Source organism: Salvia miltiorrhiza, chromosome 1 (genome assembly GCF_028751815.1).
Source record: "Salvia miltiorrhiza cultivar Shanhuang (shh) chromosome 1, IMPLAD_Smil_shh, whole genome shotgun sequence".
NCBI lineage: Eukaryota > Viridiplantae > Streptophyta > Magnoliopsida > Lamiales > Lamiaceae > Salvia > Salvia miltiorrhiza.
Window position 1 is genome coordinate 52958778 of NC_080387.1, and position 24088 is coordinate 52982865.

Consider the following 24088-nt stretch of genomic DNA (forward strand, 5'->3'; position numbering starts at 1 on the left):
CTACACAATCATTCGCACTCCAACACGTTCTCTCGCTCTTCTCTCCCCTCACGCACTATTCTGCCTCCACGCTCTCAGCTTTAGGTTTTCCGGTGATCAGATCAACCGAGACGACCCAACGACCTTTGCTCATTGCTCAATCGCCTTCAACTCCGTCGACCAGATCGACCCGATTTAATCTTTCATTTACTTTCAATTGCTTTCAATACGATTTTTATTAATATTGTTTACTGACTTGAGCGTCGGAGGCCCTTCCATCGACACCCCCACCGGTGCTCCAAGGAAGGCTCTAACGTTGTTCGTGTTTCAGGTTGCTAGTGCCCATCGTACCGGACGACCCCGACGCCCTTATCCGTAATTGTTGGATCCATCCCCAACAATTTGGCGCCCACCGTGGGGCCCTAGCAATCAAGCATTCCCGACGAACAATCACCGAGTTCTACCATGAGTACCCAAAACGACACACGCGACATGACCGATGCTCCCTCGCAAACCGAGTTGTTGGCCCAAGTGGAGATAGATGCCAAGCTCAATGCCCTGATGGACCAGATGGCCCAGGAAAGGGAGAGTCGGTTGTTGTTGGAAAAACAAAACCAAGAGCTACTAGCCCGACTGAACGCTCTCACTCAGATCCAAACGCCTCCGCCAATTCAAACGCAACACCCTGATCGATTCCGGGTTTCTATTAACCCCATGATGGATATTGAGGACATCCCGCTCACACCCAATGGAACTGAGATCAACCCAGATGACCCTTCATCCTCGGTAAGAAACAATAGATCGGAGGTTATTCATCCTAACACGGGCAATCTTCATGTGAATGCAGGTGAAACCCACATTTTGGATCAAACACCCGGGACAACCAGAGCAACCGGGACAAACCTAATGGGAGCCCTCACTCAAGTCAACCTGACGACTGGGGGAGTGGACCATCCTACCCAGATAGGCCGGACCGATACCACACAGGGGCATGTTGTGCCAACGGGACCACACGAAGGTGACCCAACGGGACAACCAGATGGAGCAAGGCGAACAGGTCCACTCGGTCATAATGGCAGCATCCAAGATCAACCATTTCAGGTCGATCAGGGACGACATGGCACGTCAAACACCATCCAGAATTTAGACCCCGCCTTGGCTAGAAGATTGGCGGATATGGAGGCTATCATCCAACGAATCCCAGGAGTCCCGGCCCCAATCAAGAAAAGTGCAAAGGGCTGTTATGCTGACTCGCCCTTTGTGGACGAAATAGCTTTGGTGGAAATGCCGAGGAAGTTCAACTTCCCCCACATGAAGATGTTCGATGGCGCGTCTGACCCAGACGACCATATCGCCCAATATCGACAGAGGATGTTCACCGTGGCCATCCCTCGTGACATGAGGGAGGCGTGCATGTGTAAGGGGTTCGGTTCTAGTCTAATAGGACCGGCCCTCCAGTGGTATACGAATCTCCCGAATAACTCTATTAGCTCTTTTGCCCAACTAACTGATGTTTTTGTCCAACAGTATGCAAGTAGCAGAAAATTGGAGAAGATCTCGGAAGACTTGTACGTCATTGTCCAAAGACATGGAGAACCCCTTCGAGACTACATTGGACGTTTCAACAAGGAGAAGGTGTCAATCACCAACTGTAGCGAGCAAACCGCTGTCACCGCTTTTCGCAAGGGCCTATTGCCCGGCTCGGATCTTTATAAAACTCTCACCAAGTACCCGTGCAAGACCATGGAGGACGTGTTGATTCAAGCTTGGGCACAGATTAAGTGGGAGGAAGACCAATACAACATGCAGAGGGTCTTCCCACCCAGTAGACCCGAAAGAGACCACCGGGTGGACAGGAGGTCAGGTCGTGACAGACGTGCTGAACCATATCCACCTTATCGACAAAGCAGAGGAAGGGATGAGTACGATAGGGCACCCGACGCACGCCCCCGCGAGAAAGCAAAGATTCCAGAGTATGCCCTATCCATCTCCCCCGCCGAAGCAGTTGAGGCACTAAGGAACCTGGGCAACAAGGTCAAATGGCCAGAGAGGATGAGGGCCCCAGCCGACCAGAGGGACAGGTCCAAGTGGTGTGAGTTCCATGCAGACCATGGGCATCGGACAGAGGATTGCATTGCCCTCAGATTGGAAGTGGCCCACCTACTAAAACAAGGCCACCTCACCGATTACCTAACCGAGAAGGGCAAGCAGACCCTACAACAAGGAAATGATAGACATGATGACCATAGAGAAGCTACACCGCCAAACCCACCATCTCATGAAAGAACCGTGAATGTGATATCTGGTGGCTCCGAAGTAAGCGGGGTCACCCACTCCGCAGCAAAGAAGCATACTCGACAGGCTAAGTCTAACAAGGCGGAAACCAACATGCCCTGCCAGACCGCTCCAACCCTTCCGACCCAAACAATCAGTTTTCATACAACTGAATCAGACAAGCTTCTTCACCCTCATCATGATGCTTTAGTTATTTCAATTTTTATTGCAAACTGTTTGACCAAGCGTGTTCTAATCGATAATGGTAGTTCTGCCAATATCTTATTTTTTGATGCTTTCAGGGAGATGGGCTTGAACGAGTCCAAAATAATAAAAAAGTCCGCGGTCCTTATAGGCTTCAGTGGTGAGACCAAGACCACGATGGGGGAGATTGACCTTCCTGTCTATGCCGAAGGGGTGAATCAATCAACCAAGTTCTTAGTAATCAACGCCCCTTCCGCATTCAACGTCATTTTGGGTCGACCATGGATCCATGATATGGAAGCAGTCCCATCTACCTACCACCAAGTCATCCGGTTCCCAACTAAATGGGGCATCAAGGAGATGAGGGGCGAGCAAAAAGATTCAAGAGCATGTTACCAAACGACCATGAAGGCAAAGCAAGCCACTCAATAGCAATTACAGCAAAATGGTTCGACCCACCCAAAGATGGATCAACCATCTCCATCATGTCAACCCGCACGAACAGATGAGCCCGAAGGCAGGACGCAGCCCAACAGCCCGCACCAAAGTCATCCAAGCAGCAGAGCTGTTATAGAAGATCAATCTGATCGACCCGATCGCCCAAAACGACCACGTAGTTTGATCGAGGAAGAAGCTATAGAGATAGATGAAGTCCAAATCCACATGGACCACCCGGATCACAAAGTTCGGATTGGAGCACAACTTGACACCGACTCCCGAGAGAAGCTTATCAATTTCTTATCTAAACACTACGATTGTTTTGCTTGGTCCCATGCGGACATGACGGGCATTGACCCAAATGTTATTGTTCACAGGCTACAGGTTGATCCGGGCTATCCACCAAGAAAGCAAAGACGAAGAAAATTTTCTCCTGAAAGAAATCAAGTCATCAACGAAGAGGTCCAAAGGCTCTTGACGAACAGATTGATCCGAGAGGTCCATTACCCCGAATGGCTCGCTAATGTGGTAGTAATAAAGAAAAAGAATGACAAGTGGAGGGTCTGCATCGACTTTACAGACCTCAACAAGGCATGCCCGAAGGACTCATTTCCGTTGCCCCACATCGACATGTTGGTGGACGCAACCGCCGGCCATGAGCTCCTGAGCTTCATGGATGCTTACTCAGGGTATCACCAGATACGAATGCACCCTGATGACGAGGAAAAGACAGCCTTCTTGACCAACATGGGCCTTTATTGCTACATCTTCATGCCATTCGGGTTAAAAAATGCAGGGGCAACATATCAACGCTTGGTCAACAAAATGTTTGCGCACCAGATAGGAAAGACGATGGAGGTCTACATCGACGACATGCTCGTCAAATCAATTCAAGCAAAGGACCACATCGACCATCTCAACCAGACCTTCAAAATTCTCAGGGAGTATAATATGAAACTTAACCCTGCTAAATGTTCTTTTGGTGTCAATGCAGGAAAATTTTTAGGTTATATGGTCACCCAAAGAGGCATAGAGGCCAACCCGGCCCAAATCGACTCCATCATGAAGATTCAATCCCCAACATGCGTCAAGGACGTACAAAAATTAACCGGGAGGATAGCCGCGTTGGGCCGTTTCATCTCAAAATCTTCAGAGCGGTGTCACCCATTCTTCAACACTCTTAGGAAATCAAAAACCTTTGAGTGGACAGAGGAGTGTGAGGAGGCATTACAACAACTCAAACAATACCTGACCAACCCGCCCCTTCTGGCCAAACCAAAAGACCATGAAGTCCTACTGGTTTATTTGGCCGTGTCCGAGACTGCTGTCAGTGCCGTGTTGGTCAGGGAGGACGAAGGGAGACAAGCACCAATATACTATGTGAGCAAGTCCCTCCTGGATGCGGAGACCCGATACAGCCAACTTGAGAAGCTAGCTCTCGCATTGGTCCACGCAGCAAGAAAACTTCGACCATACTTCCAATGTCACCCGATCTCAGTGGTGACCACATACCCCCTCAAAGCCATACTCCACAAGCCGGAGCTATCGGGTCGATTGACCAAATGGGCAGTAGAACTAAGCGAATACGACATTACCTTCAAGCCCCGAATGGCCCTCAAGTCTCAGGTACTAGCAGATTTCATTGTTGATTTCACTCCTAACCTTACCGTGCAGGCCGACAAGGAACTATGTTGCATGACCGAAGAACCCGATCAAACGGGGATTTGGAAACTTTATGTTGACGGGTCCAGCAATATGAGGGGAAGTGGACTTGGCTTGGTCCTTATTTCACCTCAGGGCGACATGGTTGAACAATCAATTCGGTGTCAATTCAAGGCAACCAACAACGAGGCGGAGTATGAGGCAATGCTGGCTGGACTTGAATTGGCCAAGGAAATAGGGGTCAAACGAATCAATGTCTTCAGCGACTCCCAACTTGTGGTCAATCAAATGCAAGGATCCTACCAAGCCAAGGATGCCAAAATGATAGCCTATCTGGGCAAAACTAAAGAGTTACAATCGAGCTTTGAGGAGTTCACCCTGAGCCAAGTTCCACGAGGGGACAATAGCCATGCCGACGCATTAGCCAACTTGGGGTCATCCATCCAGACCACGCAACCAAAGGTCATTCAGATAACCTGCCTCCAATGGCCAGCGACTCAAAAGGATAAGGAGGAACAAGTCCATGAAGTGTCAGCCGAACCAACCTGGATGACCCCCATAACGGATTACTTAGCACAAGACACACTCCCAGATGACAGAAATGAAGCCCGCCGACTCAAAGCCCAAGCAGCCCGATTCTCCATTATTCGAGGTAAATTGTATAAGCGCTCTTACAATGGTCCATACTTGAGATGTATTAACCCTGCAGAGGCAAGATATGTCCTTTCCGAGCTACATGAGGGGGAATGCGGCAACCATTCGGGTGGAAGAAGCCTTGCCCATCGAGCCCTGACCAGTGGGTATTATTGGCCCACCATGAAAGCCGATTCAGCAGACTATGTCAAGAGATGCGATAAGTGCCAACGATTTGCCCAAGTCTCCCACTTACCCCCAGAGCCACTAAAAGCTATCACTTCTCCATGGCCCTTCATGAAATGGGGGATGGACATCGTAGGCAAACTACCTGTTGCCCCTGGGCAAAAAGTCTACATGTTAGCCGTGACGGACTACTTCACCAAGTGGATCGAGGCAGATTCTTTTCACCAGGTTAGGGATAAAGAGGTAAAAGGTTTTATCTGGAAGAATGTTATATGCAGGTATGGGGTGCCCAAGGAGATCGTCACGGACAACGGGTCCCAATTTATAAGCGCAGACTTTCAAGATTTTTGCAGGTTTTGGAACATCAAGCTAAGCTTCTCAACGCCAAGATACCCCCAAGCCAACGGGCAAGCTGAATCATCCAACAAGACCATCATGAACACACTCAAGAAACGATTGGAGAAGGCGAAGGGGAAATGGGCAGATGAACTACCCGGCGTCCTATGGTCTTACCGGACAACCACAAGAACCTCGACGGGAGAAACCCCCTTCTCTCTCGCTTATGGAATGGAAGCAGTCATCCCCACAGAGAGCGAAGTACATACCGCTAGGTATGAGTTTACCACAGACCACGACAACCATGAAGCCATGTGCCACGAGCTCGACCTGCTCGACGAGAAGAGGAATAAGGCAAACATAAGAATAGCCTCATATCAACAAAGTATTGCTCGACACTACAACAAGAACACTCGCACGCGAACCTTCAAACCGGGCGATTGGGTACTTCGCAAGGTATTCCAGAATACCAAGGAGGCAGGGGCTGGCAAGTTAGCCCCGAATTGGGAAGGACCCTACTTGGTCACCAAGGTGATCGGACATGGAGCCTATAGGCTACAAGCATCAGACGGGCGTGAAATCAACAACAGTTGGAACGCCCTACATCTCAAGCAGTACCACGCTTGACCCTAAACTCTACAAATTTCACTTTATTTCAATAAGGTCTTCCGAGACCCATATCATCTTCTACAATTACTGACCTTTCTATGCAGGTCAGAACTACATTCGGGCTTGATCCCTCTTAAGGGTATGTAGGCAGCTCTAAGGAGCGCAGCCCCCCCACCCCTTCAACCAACCATTTCTCACTTAACCAATGAAAGAGTTTGAGCACACATCACATGGGTTTCAACCCTTAGGAAATCTTAGATCGCATACCAAGTGAACCTTACGCCAAACCATTGAAAATATGATCTTCCAATTTATAAACTTCAGACATATGTCGGATAAAGCATCAAAGAGCGAACCCCCTGATCGGGCTGGATATACCGAAAAATGACATGTCCTACAAATACCAAGTCCAAGTCCAGCCAAAAGAGACTAGACTCAAACTAGGGGAGAAAAGTAGATAATATCAAGTTCGAAGAGCCTAATTACTATTACATAACCAAATAGAAATTGTTTGAATGAAGTTTCAACTACAAATAAGTCTAGTCTTCGCTCCCGTCGCCCTCGCCGTCAGTAGTGGCATCAACCACTCCCACTCCTTCAGCTCGGTCACGTAGCACATCCTCCATCTCACGTATGCCCTTCTCTACGTTCCAGGAACCCGCTTTCCCTTCCTTGAACTCCTTCATCATCTCACCACGGGTAAGAACGACCGTCTGAAGATGGCTAAACTGAAGCTCCTCCTCTCGGACCTTCAAAGTCGCCTCCAATTGCCCTATCTGAGACTGAAGGGCAGAAATCAGGTGACTCTTCAAGGATAGCTCGTCCCTCAGCTCCTTCTCTGCCGTTTCATAACGACCCTTCTCTTCCTCGAGTTCCTTCCGAAGGGCGTCTTGCTCTCTCAGAGCCACCTTGAGCTGGTCAGCCGCCTCTACCAGTTGCTCCTTCATGAACAGAGTATACTGATAGCCCTACATCAAACAAGCAACAAAAGAGTTCGATTATACCAAATATGAATCGTGCAAAGATAGTTATAAATATGCATATGAAAGTCAACCCTAACCATACCTGAAACGCAAGACGGGCGGCAGTGCTGGCAGAATCAACCACGCCAACCTTCAACATCCTGGTGCGGTCATCCTCTAGCAACAGACGCTCAAAATGATCCGCACATGAATCATAGTCGGTCTGGGCTGAAGTCCCACTAGGAAGTGTGAGATGGATAGAGCCATCGGAGTAGTCCGGGACCTCAAAAGGCGCTGCTTTCTTCTTCCTCTTTGACCGCCCCGACGGTTCAACTACTTGGACGTCGGATTCACTAACGGGCTCACTACCCGAACCGCCCTTCTTGCCCCTGCCGGACGCTTTCTTCTTCTCCCGCATCTTCAAGTAAGTTTCATAGCTATCCTTTTCTGGAAGAAGATTCATCTTAGGGTGCGACATCACGTAGTCTGCATAAGCCCGTTCATCCAAAGTCAAGTCGTGTAGAGCCGGGTGAAAACTGCCGCTATGCCCTAAAATCTCCGAGGCCCAAATAGACAAGATAAGCTCGGAGTGAGCACTAGTTGAAGGAAAAATAATACCTTCTGGACCAGGAGGGACGGAACTCCACAAAGTAGTCTGTCTTAAACTCTCTTCTCCCAAGATAACACTCCAATGCCTCTTGTCGCTAGGAAATATGGTGAAGCGTGCTCTTCTTTTCTCCAAATTTCTATTACTCACCGGCCAAGGAACGGTGAGACGTCCTACAAAACAAACCAACAAAGAAAAAATGTCAAGTTAGAAGAAATTTAAACCATAATGACCCGATCAACACAAAAATACTCACGGGCATTACACCAAGCTGATGGAATATCATAGCCCGTCAGGTCGCCAAGGGCATCATAGTTCATAAAAAAATATTTATGTTTCCAGGCCGAACCAGAATCCGTAACACCACAAACCAATTCGGGAAGCTTTTTTCCCCGGGATAACTGGTATCGCCCTCTCTCCGTGTTATTTTCCTGAACCGTGTAAGTAGACAACACATCTTCAAGATCGACCTCGAAGCCCTTCAGTTCTCCAAAAGCTTGCATACCCATCAACACTCGCCAGACATTAGGCATGAGTTGACCCGGCGAGATATGATAATAATGCAAGAACTCTAGGACCAAGCGGGGAAGAGGAAGTCGTAGACCCTCTTTGAAGGTCTTCTCATACATACACACCCAACCCGCGACACTATGATCCGCCCTAAGGGCCGTACCAGGTGCGTGAAGGCTAACCCATTTAGGTATGTTGTATAATATTCGAAGGTTATACATTTGGTTTATGTTGGTGAATTTTGAGGGATGGTTCTTACCCAACAAAAATGTCTCATTAACCTTAACCCCGTAAAGTCCGTCAGCACTATTAATCCCTAAGCCCATATCTTGAGATGAATCACCCGATTCACCTCGCCAAGCCCCGATCTCCACTCCAGTAGGAATGTCTAACACGTTATCCTCATCCTCATCAACCGAATGTCGAGTCCTACTTGACGACCCGATTGATCCTTCTCGTGCACGTGACATAATAATCAAAGCCCCTAAAGTAGCAAGGATGAAGGCCATGTGAGCACGAGGACCGCCCCAACCCAATCAAGTAGTGTAAAGGATAATAAGAATGCATTTTTACAAGGGTGATTCACTCAAATAAACAGGTACGACTCCATTACCCAACATCGTCTTTAATTTTATAAGAGCATGCTTGACCTTTACATTACCGTGAATATTGTGATATTAATGACCGTGTCGCCCAAATGAGGCCTAGCTTCTACTTTTCATATTTGAAAGTCATCAACTAAATTACCCCCATCGGGGCTTATCAGTTGTTATCATACATTTAAAGTGTTGGTTATATTATCTCCTCGCCCTTATTTTAGGTTATATATGTTAAGCATGTAGATCATATTGCCCCTAGTGACCCCATGGGGCTAAGGCCTAATTTATTACACATAAGGGTATCGCCCCCATCGCCCTGTTGGGCCCAATTCCTAAGTTTTTATTTATGAAAACTATTGCCTCGATTGACCCTAAAGGGCTAAGTCCATGATTATTATAAGCAAGAGCTATTGCCCCTATCACCCCCATGGGGCCAAATTTTAATCATTTATGCAAAAGGGTTATTACCCCAATTGCCCCGTTGGGCTTAAATCATAAATTCTCAATCACAAAGGCCATGGCCCCCAACACCCTGATAGGGTCGGGTCATAAAAATTCATAAGCAAGAGTTATTGCCCCTATCGCCCCGACGGGCCCAAGTTTACAATTATCATGCAGAAGATTATCACCCTATTGCCCCTAAGGGGCTCACTAGTTCTCATACTTAGAAAAATTTAGCATGCTCCAACAAACAGTAAATATGCAAGTATTTACAACAAGCTTGGATCAAAATCAAGAAACGACAAACGAATAATCGACTAAAACTCAAAGCAAAATACGACAAAAATTCTAGCTAACATGCTTGGGACCTCAAAAGAAATTCATCAAGAACATTCAAAGATAGTGAGGGGTAAACCAACCTCTCTCTATCTCCTCCAAAAATCCTCTCTCTAAGATTCCACTCTTCCAACTTCAAGCTCTCAACTCCAAATGCCTCAAAATTTTGTGTGGGAAAAATGGGGAACATGCTCCCCTTTCTTATAGAAAATAAAAAAAAAGTAGATATCTGACAAATGGCTAACATCTAGTAGCCTATTTAATTCACATAGTACGATCCATTCGCAAATAACAATAAAAAGAACAAAGCAGTAAAAAGTTGATGGCCATATCGACCTTATCGACCCCATCACCCTGCTGCTTCACTTCTCGACGAGAATATAATTCTCATTTGGCTTTTGTCAAGCTCTAATGCCCATGTCGTCCGTATATTGCTTTTAAAAGGGTAAGTGGGCCATGGTCTATATACATACACATATAATGCAAAAGTAAAATGATATATTGATCCCTTCGACCATTTCGGCATTGATGGCCTAAATAGTGCTGCTAAAAGCATGAAATGTCTACTACAACATGGGACCCACACCAAGTTCATACATACGGGGATTGAAGGAATCAACCCCAATGCCCGGGTGCCCCACTGCCTACATCGACCTTGTCAACCCCTTCCATTTACAAAATTTATTTAACTTAATTCATAAAAGCCAAATATGGCCCCTATCGACCCTATCGACCCCTCCATTTACAAAATTTATTTAACTTAATTCATAAAAGCCAAATATGGCCCCTATCGACCCTATCGACCCCTCCATTTACAAAATTTATTTAACTTAATTCATAAAAGCCAAATATGGCCCCTATCGACCCTATCGACCTGCTGCATCAAAAATACATTCTTTCAAGCATTGACCCCATCAACCTGTTGCATTAGAGATCCTCACTCTCAAGTCTTTACTCTATCGACCCTATCACCCATGCATCTCAATTCCAACAAAACACAGCCTTCTTTTTCGCCTATTCTCAAACTCAATGGAAAACAAAAATCAACATCATGAACAATTATATCCTCAAAACATTCATTTGCAGTTCAGCAAAATTTTATTCCAAATCCAATGAACAACTAGCAAATATTCATTATCAAGAATTGGAAGACACAGAAATTACACAAGATCTGCTACACAAAACAAAACAAAAAAAAAAAAAAAAAAAAAAAGAAGAAGAAGAAGACAGAGTAAGATCCGGCCGACCCTATAACTGTCGCCTTCATTTCCAGAATCCGGCGAGCCCACGCCGCCGCTGCTCACACCAGCGCCACCTTTCTCTCTCGTCCCGTCGGACCGCGCAAAAACTGCCCGAGAATCGCCGGGAAAGGACCGGCTGCCCCCCATATTTCCGGCCAAATTCATCAGATCTACAACAACAAAAAAAGGGGGGAGGGGAAAGAAGGAAAACTCAGTTCATCCTTTTTCTCTCAAGGCTCGCGCAACCATCTCTCTCGTCTGCCTCTGGCAGATCCGCCGTCGTTGCCCCGTTAAAACCGACGACGCAGCTATCTTTCTCTCCGCCGATTTCTCCAGTCACCATAGCTTTCTCCCGAATCCACCATGGCCCGCCGTCGCCTCCAGCTCGCCCATCGGGCTTCGCCGCCGGCTCCAAAAGTTCGCCGCCGCCGCCTCCAAATAAAAACCAGCGAGAATCGACACCACGGTACACGGCCGCCAGCCACTACCACTTTCCCTGAGACCTCCAATCCACGCGACTCACTGTGATAGAAGTCGTCGTCGCCGAACCTTGCCGCCGTCTGAGCGACCACAGCGACAGCCGCCTCTCATGGCTCGATCCTCCACTCGAACGGCGCCTCTATGGCTGAAACTGCCATCTTCATTTTTTGAAGTGGGAAACCCTAGATTCCTAAAAGTGATGGGCTTGGGGCCAGCCAAAAGCCTAATTAATTAAATAGGGCCATGCCCAATATATTGATTTTGGGCCCACAAATTTTATTAGCCCAAGATAGTTAAACTATGAACTTTCAAATATTCCTAGCCTTATTAATACATATAAGCGCATATTATGCTAGAACGAAAAAGGACGGCTCATATTCAGCCCCTAAAATCACACTATATCATTTCAAATTCTGGGGTTCAGGGAATTCCCCGCTCAAAGAGTTGACATGTCATTTATCGAAAACAAATTCACTCATTCAGATAATTATACTCTCTAGTTGAGAAGATTCCAACTAGAGAGTGGGGGACAAACTGTAGTGGACAAATTTTGTATAGCCCATTCGAATAAATATTCGCGGCCCAAGCACTTAGCCCAATCCGAAAAACTGAATTAATTTCAATTAATTCAGCCCAACCCGGTACTTTAGGTCATTAAGGCCCATCGACCCAAACCCTAGAAGGGCAGCGACTTGGGGAGAAAGAAAGGAACGAGGTCAGGGATACGATCCCCAAAATATCGGAACGACCAGGGCTTAAAGGGACGTGCCAGCAAAACCCTAGCCGTCAGGCCATCGCGGTATAAATAACAACTTACTAGGTCATTCGACCTACACAATCATTCGCACTCCAACACGTTCTCTCGCTCTTCTCTCCCCTCACGCACTATTCTGCCTCCACGCTCTCAGCTTTAGGTTTTCCGGTGATCAGATCAACCGAGACGACCCAACGACCTTTGCTCATTGCTCAATCGCCTTCAACTCCGTCGACCAGATCGACCCGATTTAATCTTTCATTTACTTTCAATTGCTTTCAATACGATTTTTATTAATATTGTTTACTGACTTGAGCGTCGGAGGCCCTTCCATCGACACCCCCACCGGTGCTCCAAGGAAGGCTCTAACGTTGTTCGTGTTTCAGGTTGCTAGTGCCCATCGTACCGGACGACCCCGACGTCCTTATCCGTAATTGTTGGATCCATCCCCAACACAGAACACTCGTATTATTGATATATCTAGTACCTATTAATTCATTTAAAGTCTACTTCAATATACAATATCATATACATTCATAACATTAGAATATGTTGTCAATCTAGTTTATACATCATAAGTATTTTAATTTGGTAATTGGAATGTATTTTGAATTCATTTGCATATGTTAATTAAATGCAATGTTGTTTCTAAACATGAAATAAATAGTTTAATAAAACATAAATGTATAAAACAAAGTGTCAAGTGTAATGTTGTTTCAAAACATGCATGAAATAACTAGTTCAACAAAATATAAATATATAAAAGTCAAGACGATGGACCAGGGATCATAGACCTAATCATTATCATCATCGTCATCATGAGTAGGGGATGGAGGTAGCTGACCCGTCTGCCTTATATACTGCTCCATCATAGCCATCCGCTCAAGGAGGGCTTGACGTTCCGCTCGTTCAGAAGCCATGTCCTCCTCAGCTTTCTACAGTCGCTCCTCCAGCGTGGAGATCCGTGTCTCATACAGCTGCTGAGACATTCCAGAAGCGCCAGTGTTGTGAGTAGACCCCCTACTAACCTAGCTCCGACCGGCACTTCCAGTGCCGTAGAGTCGTGACCTGTCGGGGTGTACGACCTCGAAGTATACCTCATCGACTTGGTCCTCTTGTCCTGTCTCAACCGCAATGCGACGAATCTCCGCCTAATTCATACATAACAATGCATAATTGTTAGAAAAATAAATACATTTCACTATGTATTAATATTTGATTAAACTTAAACACTTACATCTATTCTCTCATCTTTCTGTGAGAGAATAATTTTGGTTCACAGATACGTCGTAAGTGTTCACACCTACGTCCCACAAATATTTCAACTCTTGTATCAGTAGGTGCAAGAATACGTCCAACTTCATCTTTGGGTTAGATGGCCCAGGCACGAGAACTGTGAGGAACATGAATTGTTCTTTCATGCACAACCACGGAGGCAAGTTATATGGTGTGACAATTACCGGCCAAGACGAATATTGACGTCCTGATTGTGGAAATGGGGCAAAACCATCTGTAGAGAGGCCTACTCTCACATTTCTGGTCTCTTGAGCGAATTCAGGATAAACTGAATTCAAGTGTTTCCATGTCGAAAAGTCTGCCGGGTGGCGCATAACCCCATCGTCTGTTGAAGTCACATGCCAACACATATTCTCGGTTATTACTGCAGATGCAAACAACCTCTGCAGTCGGAGCGTCAAAGGAAAGTAGTGCATCTGTTTAGCGGGAACATGTTTCTTTCGCAATCTTCCAGATGTACACCGTGTCTCCTTATATCGTGACTCGCCGCAGAAGTTACAATTGTGCAACTCACTATCGTCCCCCCAATACAGCATACAATTATTAACACAACAATCGATCTTCTCTACCGGCAAACTCATGCAGATTTCTCTTCGTACTATAGAAGTCTTCTGGACAGTTGTTATCTTTCGGTAAAGCCGTTTTAAACATCAACGACAACTTATTGTAGCATCTCTCTGACATGTGGTTTTCAGCGTTTATGCTCATGAATTGAGTCACCCAGGATAACTGTGAGTAAGTGTCACGGGATGGGTACAATGGATTATCGGCTGCGTTCAACATATCATAAATCTGTTGAGCGTCAGGATTGGGCGGCTCCTCCAGATTTGGAAGATCTTTGTAATTATTAGGTCCAGCATGATCATGCACCATCCTTTCGTAGTTATTGTATGACCCATCATCCTCATCCATTACTTGGTAATTACTAGGTCCAGCATGTTCTGTCGGCATATACATCGGTGCTTCCCCGTGATAAACTCAGGTTGTGTAATTGAGGACAAATTCACGCCTACTAATATGTTCTCTGACTGAAGGTACAGATAAAAAGGCTGCATTCTTACACTTCTTACACGGGCACCTAATGTTATCTTCTCCATTTGTGTACGCCGTTTGATTTATCGCATACTCAAGGAAACTCTCAAACCCCGTTTCAAATGCAGAACGATCATTGTATCTCGCGTACATCCACATACGATTATCACTCATTCTTGCAAATTCTAATTGAAAAAAATAAATAAAAGATCATAAATTACTTGAATCAAACGAAATTTTGACAACATAACCTCACTATCCTAACTATCAAGTGCTCGACTCTACCAGCAGCTATAGTGACCATAGTGGTCCTAATTTACTAAGCCTATACTAGGTCTACCCGGCCCCCCATTGTCGAAACAATACAATACATATAAAGCCATAAAAAATAAAGTAATTAAATTAAAAACAATCATTTGTTGGGAGAAGATCCTTAAGAAATAATCAATTTCTATCACAAAGGGAGAAGATCATATAATAGCATATCATTTCATCATAAACATATACTATCATACTTAAAATTCAATTAATCATACTTAATTTAACAAAATTATCTAACATAAATAAATCTCTAACAAATTCATACTTAAAACTAATCATGTTTTATAATTAATCAAACTTTAATTTAATTAACATTAATCTAATTAACATTAATTAGATTCTAACAAAATAATAATAAAAATAAATTTAAAATTAATCTAATTAACATTAATTAGATTTTAACAAAATAATAGTAAAAACAAATTTAAAATTAGTCTAACTAATTAAAATTAATCATACTTCACATATTATAAATTAATTAAAATTAATCTAATTGACATTAATTATATTATAACCAAATAATTAATAAACAAATAAAATAGGGAGAACGAGAACGTACGGTAGTGGTTGGCGGCGGAGCGGTGGCGGCAGCGGCGTCGTCGAACTGAGACAATAAAGAGAGAAAATGAGATGTGAAAGTGAAAGAGAAAGAGGACCTGCAGGGGTGGCTGGCTGGCGGCGGTGGCTCGACGGCGGCAACGATTGGGGGTGGGACGAGGCGGATCGGCGATTGGGGGTGGGGGGTGCGGCAGGGAGCAGGGAGGGGGGGTGTTTTGCGTGAAAAGGGGATCTGGGAAGGGAAGGGCGAGATTTTAATTCAACAAATAGCGGCGGCAACACGCCGCCGGTAATTACCGACGGCGTTGCCGCCGATAATATATAATGCCAATTAAAATTAAACTAAAATTAAATTATTTGATAAATACTGGTGGCGACAATGCCGTCGGTAAATTTAAAAAGGTGGGTCACCTTGTTTGTCGTCGTTGTGCCACCGGTAATTTCCGCAGGTATTTCGGCGTTTTTTTGTAGTGATGTCTCTGAAAATTGTGGCCTATTCTTATTTGAAAATGACCCCACAAATTTTTTCTCCCACTATTTACAAAAGGTGTGAGACTCAATCTTTACTCAAATCCAACTATCACCTTTATCGGGTCACAAGGAGTAGTGTTTATGGATAGGTGTCCGATAACTATAATATTTGATTACTTGAATATTTTATAAATTTAAAATGAGTTCTGAAGTAGTGGGTATCACGTGAATAATAGTTAAATGATATAATAATATTAATAATAATCTTTTTTTTTATATTAATAAAGGTTAAGGTGCGGATCCACCCCTGAAGTGGACACCCCTAGAGCGTTGACCCCCCATTTTGACCTTGGGGCAAAAACCTCCTTCATAGTCCAAAATAAGGGTGCATTTAAACTCATAGTGATAATGGTTGTTTGACGCCGTTTTCTTTATTTTTTTTTCGCCTCTAGAACCGCCGCGTCAGTACTTGCATCTCCGCCTCCAGGACCGCCGCGTCAGACCTATGGTCCTCGCCATCTCGTCGCCTCCGTCGATAACCGCCTCCAGCGGCGTGTTCGAATTTTTGGTAAAACCCATCGTCGGCTTCACGGCGGAGCTCCTTTGCGGGCTGCAGAAAGGCGATGTTGTCGAATTGAGTCCGGCGGTCGGTAGCGGTTTCGACATGGATCTAATCTCCCCACCGGAGAAATATCAAACGGTGCTCATCTTCGCTACATGATCTGGAATCAGGTAAATAGATATGTGTATAATTCTACTGTAAATGCAACATACATTTGTTTTAGCATTGCCAATTATTTATGCTCAATTATCTCACTGCAATTAGCAGTAATCAAGAACTGATGCAGGTGAATTTATCAACCTGCCAGCGTAAGAAGGAGCCCTTCCTCTCACTCCACGTAATTAAGCTCGTCAACTCTCTCTCTCTCTAGTCTGACGAGTATGTGTCTTTTGTTGCAGACGGCGATCTCAAGCTCTTCGGTAAAGATTCTTCAATTCATCATTTTCTCAAAATAAAAATTGATTTTCATTTTGTATAATCTAATTGGTTGGAGTACCGTAGAATCAAGGGCCATAACAAGATACATCGCGCACGCGTACGCCGACAAGGGAACACCGATGATCTTGGAGGATCCAAAGAAGATGGAAATCATCGGAGTTTGGTCCGAGGTGGAATCTCAGAGATTCGACGCGGAGGGGCAGAAGCTGAGCTTCGAGATTCTGGTAAAGCCGATGAAGGGGATGACGTGGGACCCACTTCAAAATAAATAAATAAAAGAAACGGTGTCAAACAGCCGTTATCACTATGAGTTTAAATGCACTCTTATTCTATCTAGACTATGGGAGAGATTTTTGCACCAAGGTCGAGAATGAGAGGGTCAACGCTCTAAGAGTGTCTATTTCAGGAGTTCCGCACCTTAAGGGCCAGTTTGATTTCCTTGTTATGGTTGTATTACTTCCTTTACTGGGCTAAAATCGTGTTTGATTTCCAAGTAAATTAAACAAGCAAGCCCATGTAAAGGGGCAGGCCCGGCGCTAAATCCTCGTTTTCTCAAGGAAACACAACCGATGCTCCCCCCTAGTTAGCTAATATGGAGTTTCAAGTTTCATTTTTTTTTCACAAAATTGCCCCCAATTCATCCATCTCTCTCTTCTTCTTCCTCTTTGGAGAATCACGCACACACACCAAATCAGAACACTCATACGCACAAGCGGCGCCGCCCCCTTCTCGGCGAGAGCAACCACCGGTCAGCCTCAGTACTTCCTCGACTTCCCCTCTCTTCGGCGAGCAGCAGCGAAAGCCGCCATCACCGGTCTCCCCCCATTTGTTACAGTCGGACAACAACAGCTTTTTTCTTCACCATCGCGAAATCTCACAAATTGCTGTAACTTTGTTGAGGTATCAATTTATGCAAATTTCCACTCTCTTGAGGGAGAGTTCTTTGTGACATTGATTATTGTTAATGCAAACAAATTTTGGAGCGGAGGATTAATCAAGGAAAAAAGAAGAAGAAAAAGATAAATACATAATAGTGGGTTGCTTGGTGGACGAGAGATTTTTTAATATTTTCACTCTCTTGGGCGGTGATGGTGGTGACTGGTGGGTGGGTGGTGAAAGGGTTTTTTTCTTTTTCTTTTTCTTTTTAATTATGAAAGGTTAATAAAATAGGATTAATTCAGTAATGTTTTTAAGGATATTTTGGACCTTTTGCTATTATTTCATGAAGACAGCATGTGATATCAAACAACCTCAGTACTTTTTCGCGCTTATAACATGGTGCTATCAAACACTGAGCTTATTTAGCTTTGCTGGCCAAACCCAGCAACCTTTTCTTGAGTTTGGAAAAATGTCATTAACTCAACCAAGTTTTCAAACGCACCCTAACCCTATTAATAATAATCGTTGATAAGGTATAGTTTAACTGTCAAAGTTGTCACAGTTTGAATGTTTGAGGATGGTAACGAAGAAGATATCTCAATAAAATCTTTTTTTTCATCGTGGACCATGGGATATGCCACCAATTATTGTCTATTTGTAATTGTAGATAACAAGTAATGTATATGTTGAAAGTTATAAAATTAATGGTGGAGTGTGATTGTTTCAATTTACTAAAATTTAGTGTGATGCATGTTTAGTAATATAAAAATACTTGAGCATATATATAACCAATTAGTAATTCTCTTTCTGACTTTATAATTAAATAAACGGGACTTCAATTATTCACACATCATAATTATAGTAATTTAAGTAAGCAAGCTGTATCAAAGAGTAATTGGTTTTTAATTAATATGGGAGACGTGTAATGTTGGCACTTGAATAGTTTTAATATTTTAACGTTATGACTTACTCTAAAATCTAAATAATGGTAATGATTTTTATGGTGTAATACTGACCTACATTTGGATGCTTTTTACATCATTTTGAAAGAGGAAAAAGATAAACTAGGGTCCAAATCCGTTGTCCGTTGATCCGAGGCTCTAAATAATTTAAACATAAGTCTTATTTTCTAAACCTAATGTATTTGATCTGGACTTACGAAACAAAAAATTGGATTTGAATCTAGCCTAGCAAGATCCGATTCAGGTCGAACCATTAGAAATCATTACTATTACAAAAAGGGTATGTTATTTTCTTAAAATATATTGGCTCCGTCCCAATTGACTTGATCTATTTCTTTTCGCCACGATACGAAAACAAGTGGACAAGATAAAGTGCAGATAGAGGATCTCAAGTGCTCCGTAATGAACCAACCCCATTTGCTATAAGAGAGTTAATGAATACGAGTTCAGTTTGGCTAAATGCAAGTAAGTGTATTCATTTCTTACTCAAATATGTATAATTTTACAAATGTTAATATGTAGACCTAAATATACAAATCTCAAATGGGAAAAGACCAAATCATGCCACAAACAGCTCGGCCTTACCATCGATGAAGAGGCTCATGAACTCTTCCCCATCCACAGTTTCTTTCTCCATTAGCAACTGCGCCAGCTTGTGAAGGATGTCGATGTGGGTCGTGATTATCTGCTTCGCTCTTATGTACGCTTTGTCCACGAGCTCTCTCACCTCTGCATCTACAATGTCTGCAGTCGCCATCGAGTAGTCTTTCTGGGTTGTCATCTGTAGTTAAACACGATGTGTTTCAATCATCAAGAAGCAATGTAATACCAAAAACTAAAGGGGCGTTAATTCAGCCCAAAACTGATGGGTTGGCCCGAATAGACTGGCCCTAGAGATGTCAATCAAGCATGAAACCGACGTGTTTGTCCAATTAGACCAAGAAAAAATGAGGATTATGACTGAAAATTTCTAACTCAAACCAATTAGCATGATAATCCGATAGGGTTGGCCCAATAAACATCCCTACAAAGAAATGTTGCAAGAATAGGAGGTACCGATTGTCCGAGGAAGGGATTTCCACCGGGTCCGCCAATGGCTATTTGTCCAATTTTTTTGCTGAACCCAAATCGCTCGACCATTTGCCTTGCGACCCTAGAAACTTGCATGAAGTCGTTGGATGCCCCCGTTGTCACGTTGTCTTGTCCAAAGATAACCTCTTCTGCAACTCTGTAAGACAAAAGAGAAACAAGGAAACGAACAACTTAAGATCAAGCGGTAAAAAAGAAATCTATAATGGTTTCTTGACATCTCAACACTAATTAGTTGAGTTGATGTTCTTTTCTGTGACTCGAGAATTGAAATCTCATATTAGCTTGTACTAATCAAGCACAGATTTATATCATCTACAATGCCAGATTAAACAAATTCTTTGATTATGGATCACAATCGCGCCAAAGGATTGAAACCATATGTAGATAAGCTCTTGAGAATGATTACAACCTATAGAACATCCAATTCAAGCATACTGCATGAAAATATCATATCATCTCTGCATTTCGGAGGAGCTGTCGACATCTTATCATCAAATATGAAACCACCTCAAATGTATTTAAATTCAAATATTTTATAATCCAAAACAGTTTATGATCACCTTATACATCAAACTTAAACATAGATTTTTCCAAGGACTCGGAATGAAAAACTGACCTTCCACCCAAAGCAACCGCCATCTGATTTTCTAGGTAGCTTCGACTGTACAACCCCGATTCAAGTCTTTCTTCACTTGGTGCGAAGAAGGTGAGTCCACCAGCCTGGCCACGAGGAATGATGGAGATCTTTGCGACAGGATCATATTCCGGCATCAGGGCACCAACCAAAGCATGCCCAGCCTCTACAAACATAAACACAAAGACAGTTGCAGTTAAGTAACCAATAGAAGTAACATCACAGGCAAAAGACGAATCCCCAATATGCTTTCATACCATGATAAGCCACCAGCCTTTTCTTCTCATCAGATACGACGGCATTCTTCTTCTCAGGTCCAGCAATGATCCTCTCCAGAGCATCTGATATCTCATCCTTGCTTATCTCCTTGAGGTCACGACGTGCTGCAAGAATGGCTGCTTCGTTCATCAAGTTCTGCAAATCAGCTCCAGTGAAACCTGGTGTCCTCCTTGCTATCTTATCAAAGTCCACATCCTTCGCAAGCGCCTTTCCTCTGGAATGCACCTAATTTCAAGAAAAATGATCCCAATAAGACTATGCACAACCGTCTCTTTTGCTCACATGACCAATAAAACTCAGAAAATCTGCTACCAGTTAGTAGTAACATGTTTGAGGAGTATTGGATCAGACACAACCCAAATGTTAGAAATCAACTCTAATCAATACATAAACCTCAAGAAAATCTACATCACAGCATTCACAAACTACTGTTAGAAATTTACTCTAACCAATGCCTCAAGAAAATCTACATGTCATAGCATTCCAAAATACTGTTAGAAATCAACTCTAATCAATACATAACCCTCAAGAAAATCTACATCATAGCATTCACAAACTACTACAAACACTGGTTATAGTATCAATTAAAGATCGCTACACAATTTATAGTAAACAAAACCCTAAATGCAGAGCTGTAAACCTAAAAGAGAGTTCAGTCACAGACCTGAAGAATCTTGACTCTGCCAGCAACATCAGGTCTGTCCACAGTGACCTGTCGATCAAACCTCCCGGGCCTCAACAGCGCGGAATCAAGAACATCCGGCCTGTTCGTTGCAGCCAGTACGATAACACCGGAATTCCCAGTGAATCCATCCATCTCAGTCAAGAGCTGGTTAATGGTCTGCTCCCTCTCGTCATTCCCACCACCAAGCCCTGCCCCTCTCTGCCTCCCCACAGCATCAATCTCATCAATGAACACAATGCAAGGAGCTTTCGCCTTAGCCTTCTCAAACAAATCCCTGACCCTCGAAGCTCCCACGCCCACAAACAGCTCCACAAACTCTGAGGCAGCGCACGAGAAGAAGGGCACTCCGGCCTCCCCGGACACCGCCCTCGCCAGGAGGGTCTTCCCCGTGCCGGGTGGGCCCACCAAAAGGCAACCTTTTGGGATCTTTGCACCCAATGCAGTGTATTTATCAGGGTTTTTCAAGAAATCAACCACTTCTTGCAGCTCCAATTTGGCTTGATCAGCCCCTGCAACATCAGCAAATGTCACACCGGTCTCGGGAACCTCCTGAAACTTGGACTTCGACCGCCCGAAATCCATCGGGCCGCCGAGCCCACCGGGCCCTCCGGGCCCTCCCTGGGCCCGTCTGAATAGGAAGAAAAGCCCTGCAAAAGCAATGATTGGAAACAGCAAATTCCCAATAAAATTGAAGAGCCCATTTCCAGAATCGCCCTCGGAAACAGAAATATCGACGCCGTTCATCGCTAAAATGTCGATCAAATCAGGGTCGTTGGGCACGACCACGCTGGCCCTCCGGCCGTCCACGGCGGTCAGCTGAAGGGTGCTTCCGTCTTTACTAAACCTAACTCTCTCCACCTTCCCCTTCTTCACCGCGTTCAGGAACTCGCTGTACCGCCATTGGGAACCATCTGGGAGGTCGGAGGCGGGCTGGGCCTGAGGCTTGGGTGCGTTCAAGATCAAATTTTGACCGAATGGCGACGACGGACCGGGCTTCTGGGCCTCAACCTCAATTACCTGCGGCGTGGGAGCAGGCGGCGGAGAGACTTCCAGCGCTAGCGCCTGCGGAGTGAAGGAAGAGAAGAGTAGAGCTGCGACAGCCGCTTGATTCGTGAGATTCCTCGATTTGTTGGAATCGAGAACTGATTTTGGGACGATGAATTTTCGTGGGACTGTTTTAGGAGTTGGGGCGGAGATGAAGATTTGGGTGCCGAAGAAGGTAGGGTTAGTTAATGGCGACGCCATTGAAATTGTTGAGCTGATTGGTTGCTGCGATGCGATGAAGTTTATAGGGTTTAAAGGGAGTCGGAAAAGGATCTTTTGCAGAAGGAAAATGGTAGAATATGAGAAATGTAAGTAGAGTTATGGCTGAATTGAAGCCATAGATTTGAGTTTTGGTTGGATTTGCTCTACGTGTTTGTGATATTATCCAGTCGTGGTTGCTTCGATTGTTCGAGAATGAAGACAAAAGAAAAGGACTGGAAGTCATTAATACACACTTGCTCCCATTCGAAAACACAAAAAATATTTTAATTATGTTTACTCAAACATAATTAGATAGAAAATATACATTTTTTTTCTTCTGTTAACTCATTGCATTAGAAATTAGAAATAGTAGTGCTTCGTAATTTATCTTTGTTTGATTACGTTTCTGTTCTTTTATTTATATATTTATTTAGAATATGTATTCTTTCACTTCTATTTTAATTAGAACGTCCATTCGTGCAATGCACGACGAATATCGAAATTGAATAATATGTTTAAATAATAAAATATTAAATAAAATTAAAATATATTTTAATAATAAAATAAAATAATCCACATCAATTACTCAATAAAATCTTGAATTTAAAACGTATATTTCAACTTTGTATAATGTATAATGATAATTATAGTTATTAAATAAATTTAAATTATTTGATAATGAAAAGTGACATTACACTTTCTTATCATCATCATTATTATTACTCCCTCCGTTCCAAACGAAATGTCTTACTCCCTCCGTCCGCCAAAAGTATTCCACAATTACTATATTTGGCGTCCGCAAAAAGTATTTCACTTTCCTTTTTAAGTCATGGTCCCACCATCCACCTTTATATTTTATCCTTACAAACACTCTTTATTTACAAAAAACCCACTCCAAATTCAATCTCAACCACACATCTCATAAAGTGGTGGGACCATTTCTCCACTACATCAACATCATCTCCAATTTTATTAAACTCCGTGCCCAGCCAAAGTGGAATACTTTTGGCGGACGGAGGGAGTATTTCTTTTCTGCACGGAGATTAAGAAATGTGTATAAAGTAGATAAAGTGGGTTGGTGGAAATTATTTAAATATTAAGTATAGAGAGAGTGTGTATTGCCAAAAAAGAAAACATGACATTTCGTTTGAGACAGCCCAAAAAGGAAAACAGGACATTTCGTTTGGGACGGAGGGAGTATTATTATAGAGTACTAAGCATCATAATAAATAAATTAATATTTTCATACACAAATAGGAGTGAGCAAAATCCGGTTAAATCCGAAAAGCCGAACCGAACCTAACCGAAATACTAATTCGGTTCGGTTAATTTGGTTTTCGGTTCGGTTTTGGTTTTAAATTTTAAAATTTTCAGTTTTTCGGT

General features: G+C 43.6%; 2 protein-coding genes and 2 long non-coding RNA genes across 6 annotated transcripts; 1 reads left to right on the forward strand and 3 right to left on the reverse strand.

The window, feature by feature from the left end:
• Window positions 1–6513: 6513 nt before the first annotated feature.
• Window positions 6514–10197, reverse strand: LOC130992262 (uncharacterized). 2 transcript variants are annotated; one of them, XM_057916828.1, is made up of 4 exons: window positions 8147–10197; window positions 7902–8063; window positions 7387–7769; window positions 6519–7289 (listed from the first exon to the last, which is right to left on the reverse strand). In XM_057916828.1, the coding sequence occupies exons 1-4, from the start codon at window positions 8907–8909 to the stop codon at window positions 6861–6863; spliced, it is 1737 nt and encodes a 578-aa protein (XP_057772811.1). In that variant the 5' UTR covers window positions 8910–10197; the 3' UTR covers window positions 6519–6860. The 2 variants fall into 2 exon arrangements, with proteins under 2 accessions (XP_057772803.1, XP_057772811.1); XM_057916820.1 differs by having other exon boundaries at window positions 6514–7289; window positions 7387–8063.
• A 6328-nt stretch (window positions 10198–16525) lies between these two features.
• LOC130993487 (uncharacterized) lies at window positions 16526–18114 on the forward strand. 2 transcript variants are annotated; one of them, XR_009091679.1, is made up of 3 exons: window positions 16526–16661; window positions 16778–16910; window positions 16993–18114. It is a non-coding gene; the product is annotated as an uncharacterized LOC130993487 (long non-coding RNA). The 2 variants fall into 2 exon arrangements; XR_009091680.1 differs by having other exon boundaries at window positions 16543–16661; window positions 16759–16910.
• LOC130993568 (uncharacterized) lies at window positions 16658–18523 on the reverse strand. The gene is made up of 2 exons (XR_009091706.1): window positions 18311–18523; window positions 16658–17346 (listed from the first exon to the last, which is right to left on the reverse strand). It is a non-coding gene; the product is annotated as an uncharacterized LOC130993568 (long non-coding RNA).
• A 697-nt stretch (window positions 18524–19220) lies between these two features.
• LOC130992213 (ATP-dependent zinc metalloprotease FTSH, chloroplastic) lies at window positions 19221–22959 on the reverse strand. The gene is made up of 5 exons (XM_057916767.1): window positions 21440–22959; window positions 20754–21000; window positions 20479–20662; window positions 19827–19998; window positions 19221–19551 (listed from the first exon to the last, which is right to left on the reverse strand). Exons 1-5 carry the CDS (start codon window positions 22703–22705, stop codon window positions 19330–19332), a joined length of 2091 nt encoding a protein of 696 aa, XP_057772750.1. The 5' UTR covers window positions 22706–22959; the 3' UTR covers window positions 19221–19329.
• Window positions 22960–24088: the final 1129 nt, after the last annotated feature.

Coding starts and splice junctions, on each gene's coding strand:
- LOC130992262 (XM_057916820.1), bottom strand. CDS start 8,909: ATGGCCTTCATCCTTGCTACTTTAGGGGCTTTGATTATTATGTCACGT. Junction 8,064..8,146: donor ATCAGCTTGGTGTAATGCCC/GTGAGTATTTTT, acceptor TTTGTTTTGTAG/GACGTCTCACCGTTCCTTGG. Junction 7,290..7,386: donor CCGCCCGTCTTGCGTTTCAG/GTATGGTTAGGG, acceptor TGTTTGATGTAG/GGCTATCAGTATACTCTGTT.
- LOC130992213 (XM_057916767.1), bottom strand. CDS start 22,705: ATGGCGTCGCCATTAACTAACCCTACCTTCTTCGGCACCCAAATCTTC. Junction 20,663..20,753: donor AAGGCTGGTGGCTTATCATG/GTATGAAAGCAT, acceptor TTATGTTTGTAG/AGGCTGGGCATGCTTTGGTT. Junction 19,999..20,478: donor GCGGTTGCTTTGGGTGGAAG/GTCAGTTTTTCA, acceptor TTTGTCTTACAG/AGTTGCAGAAGAGGTTATCT.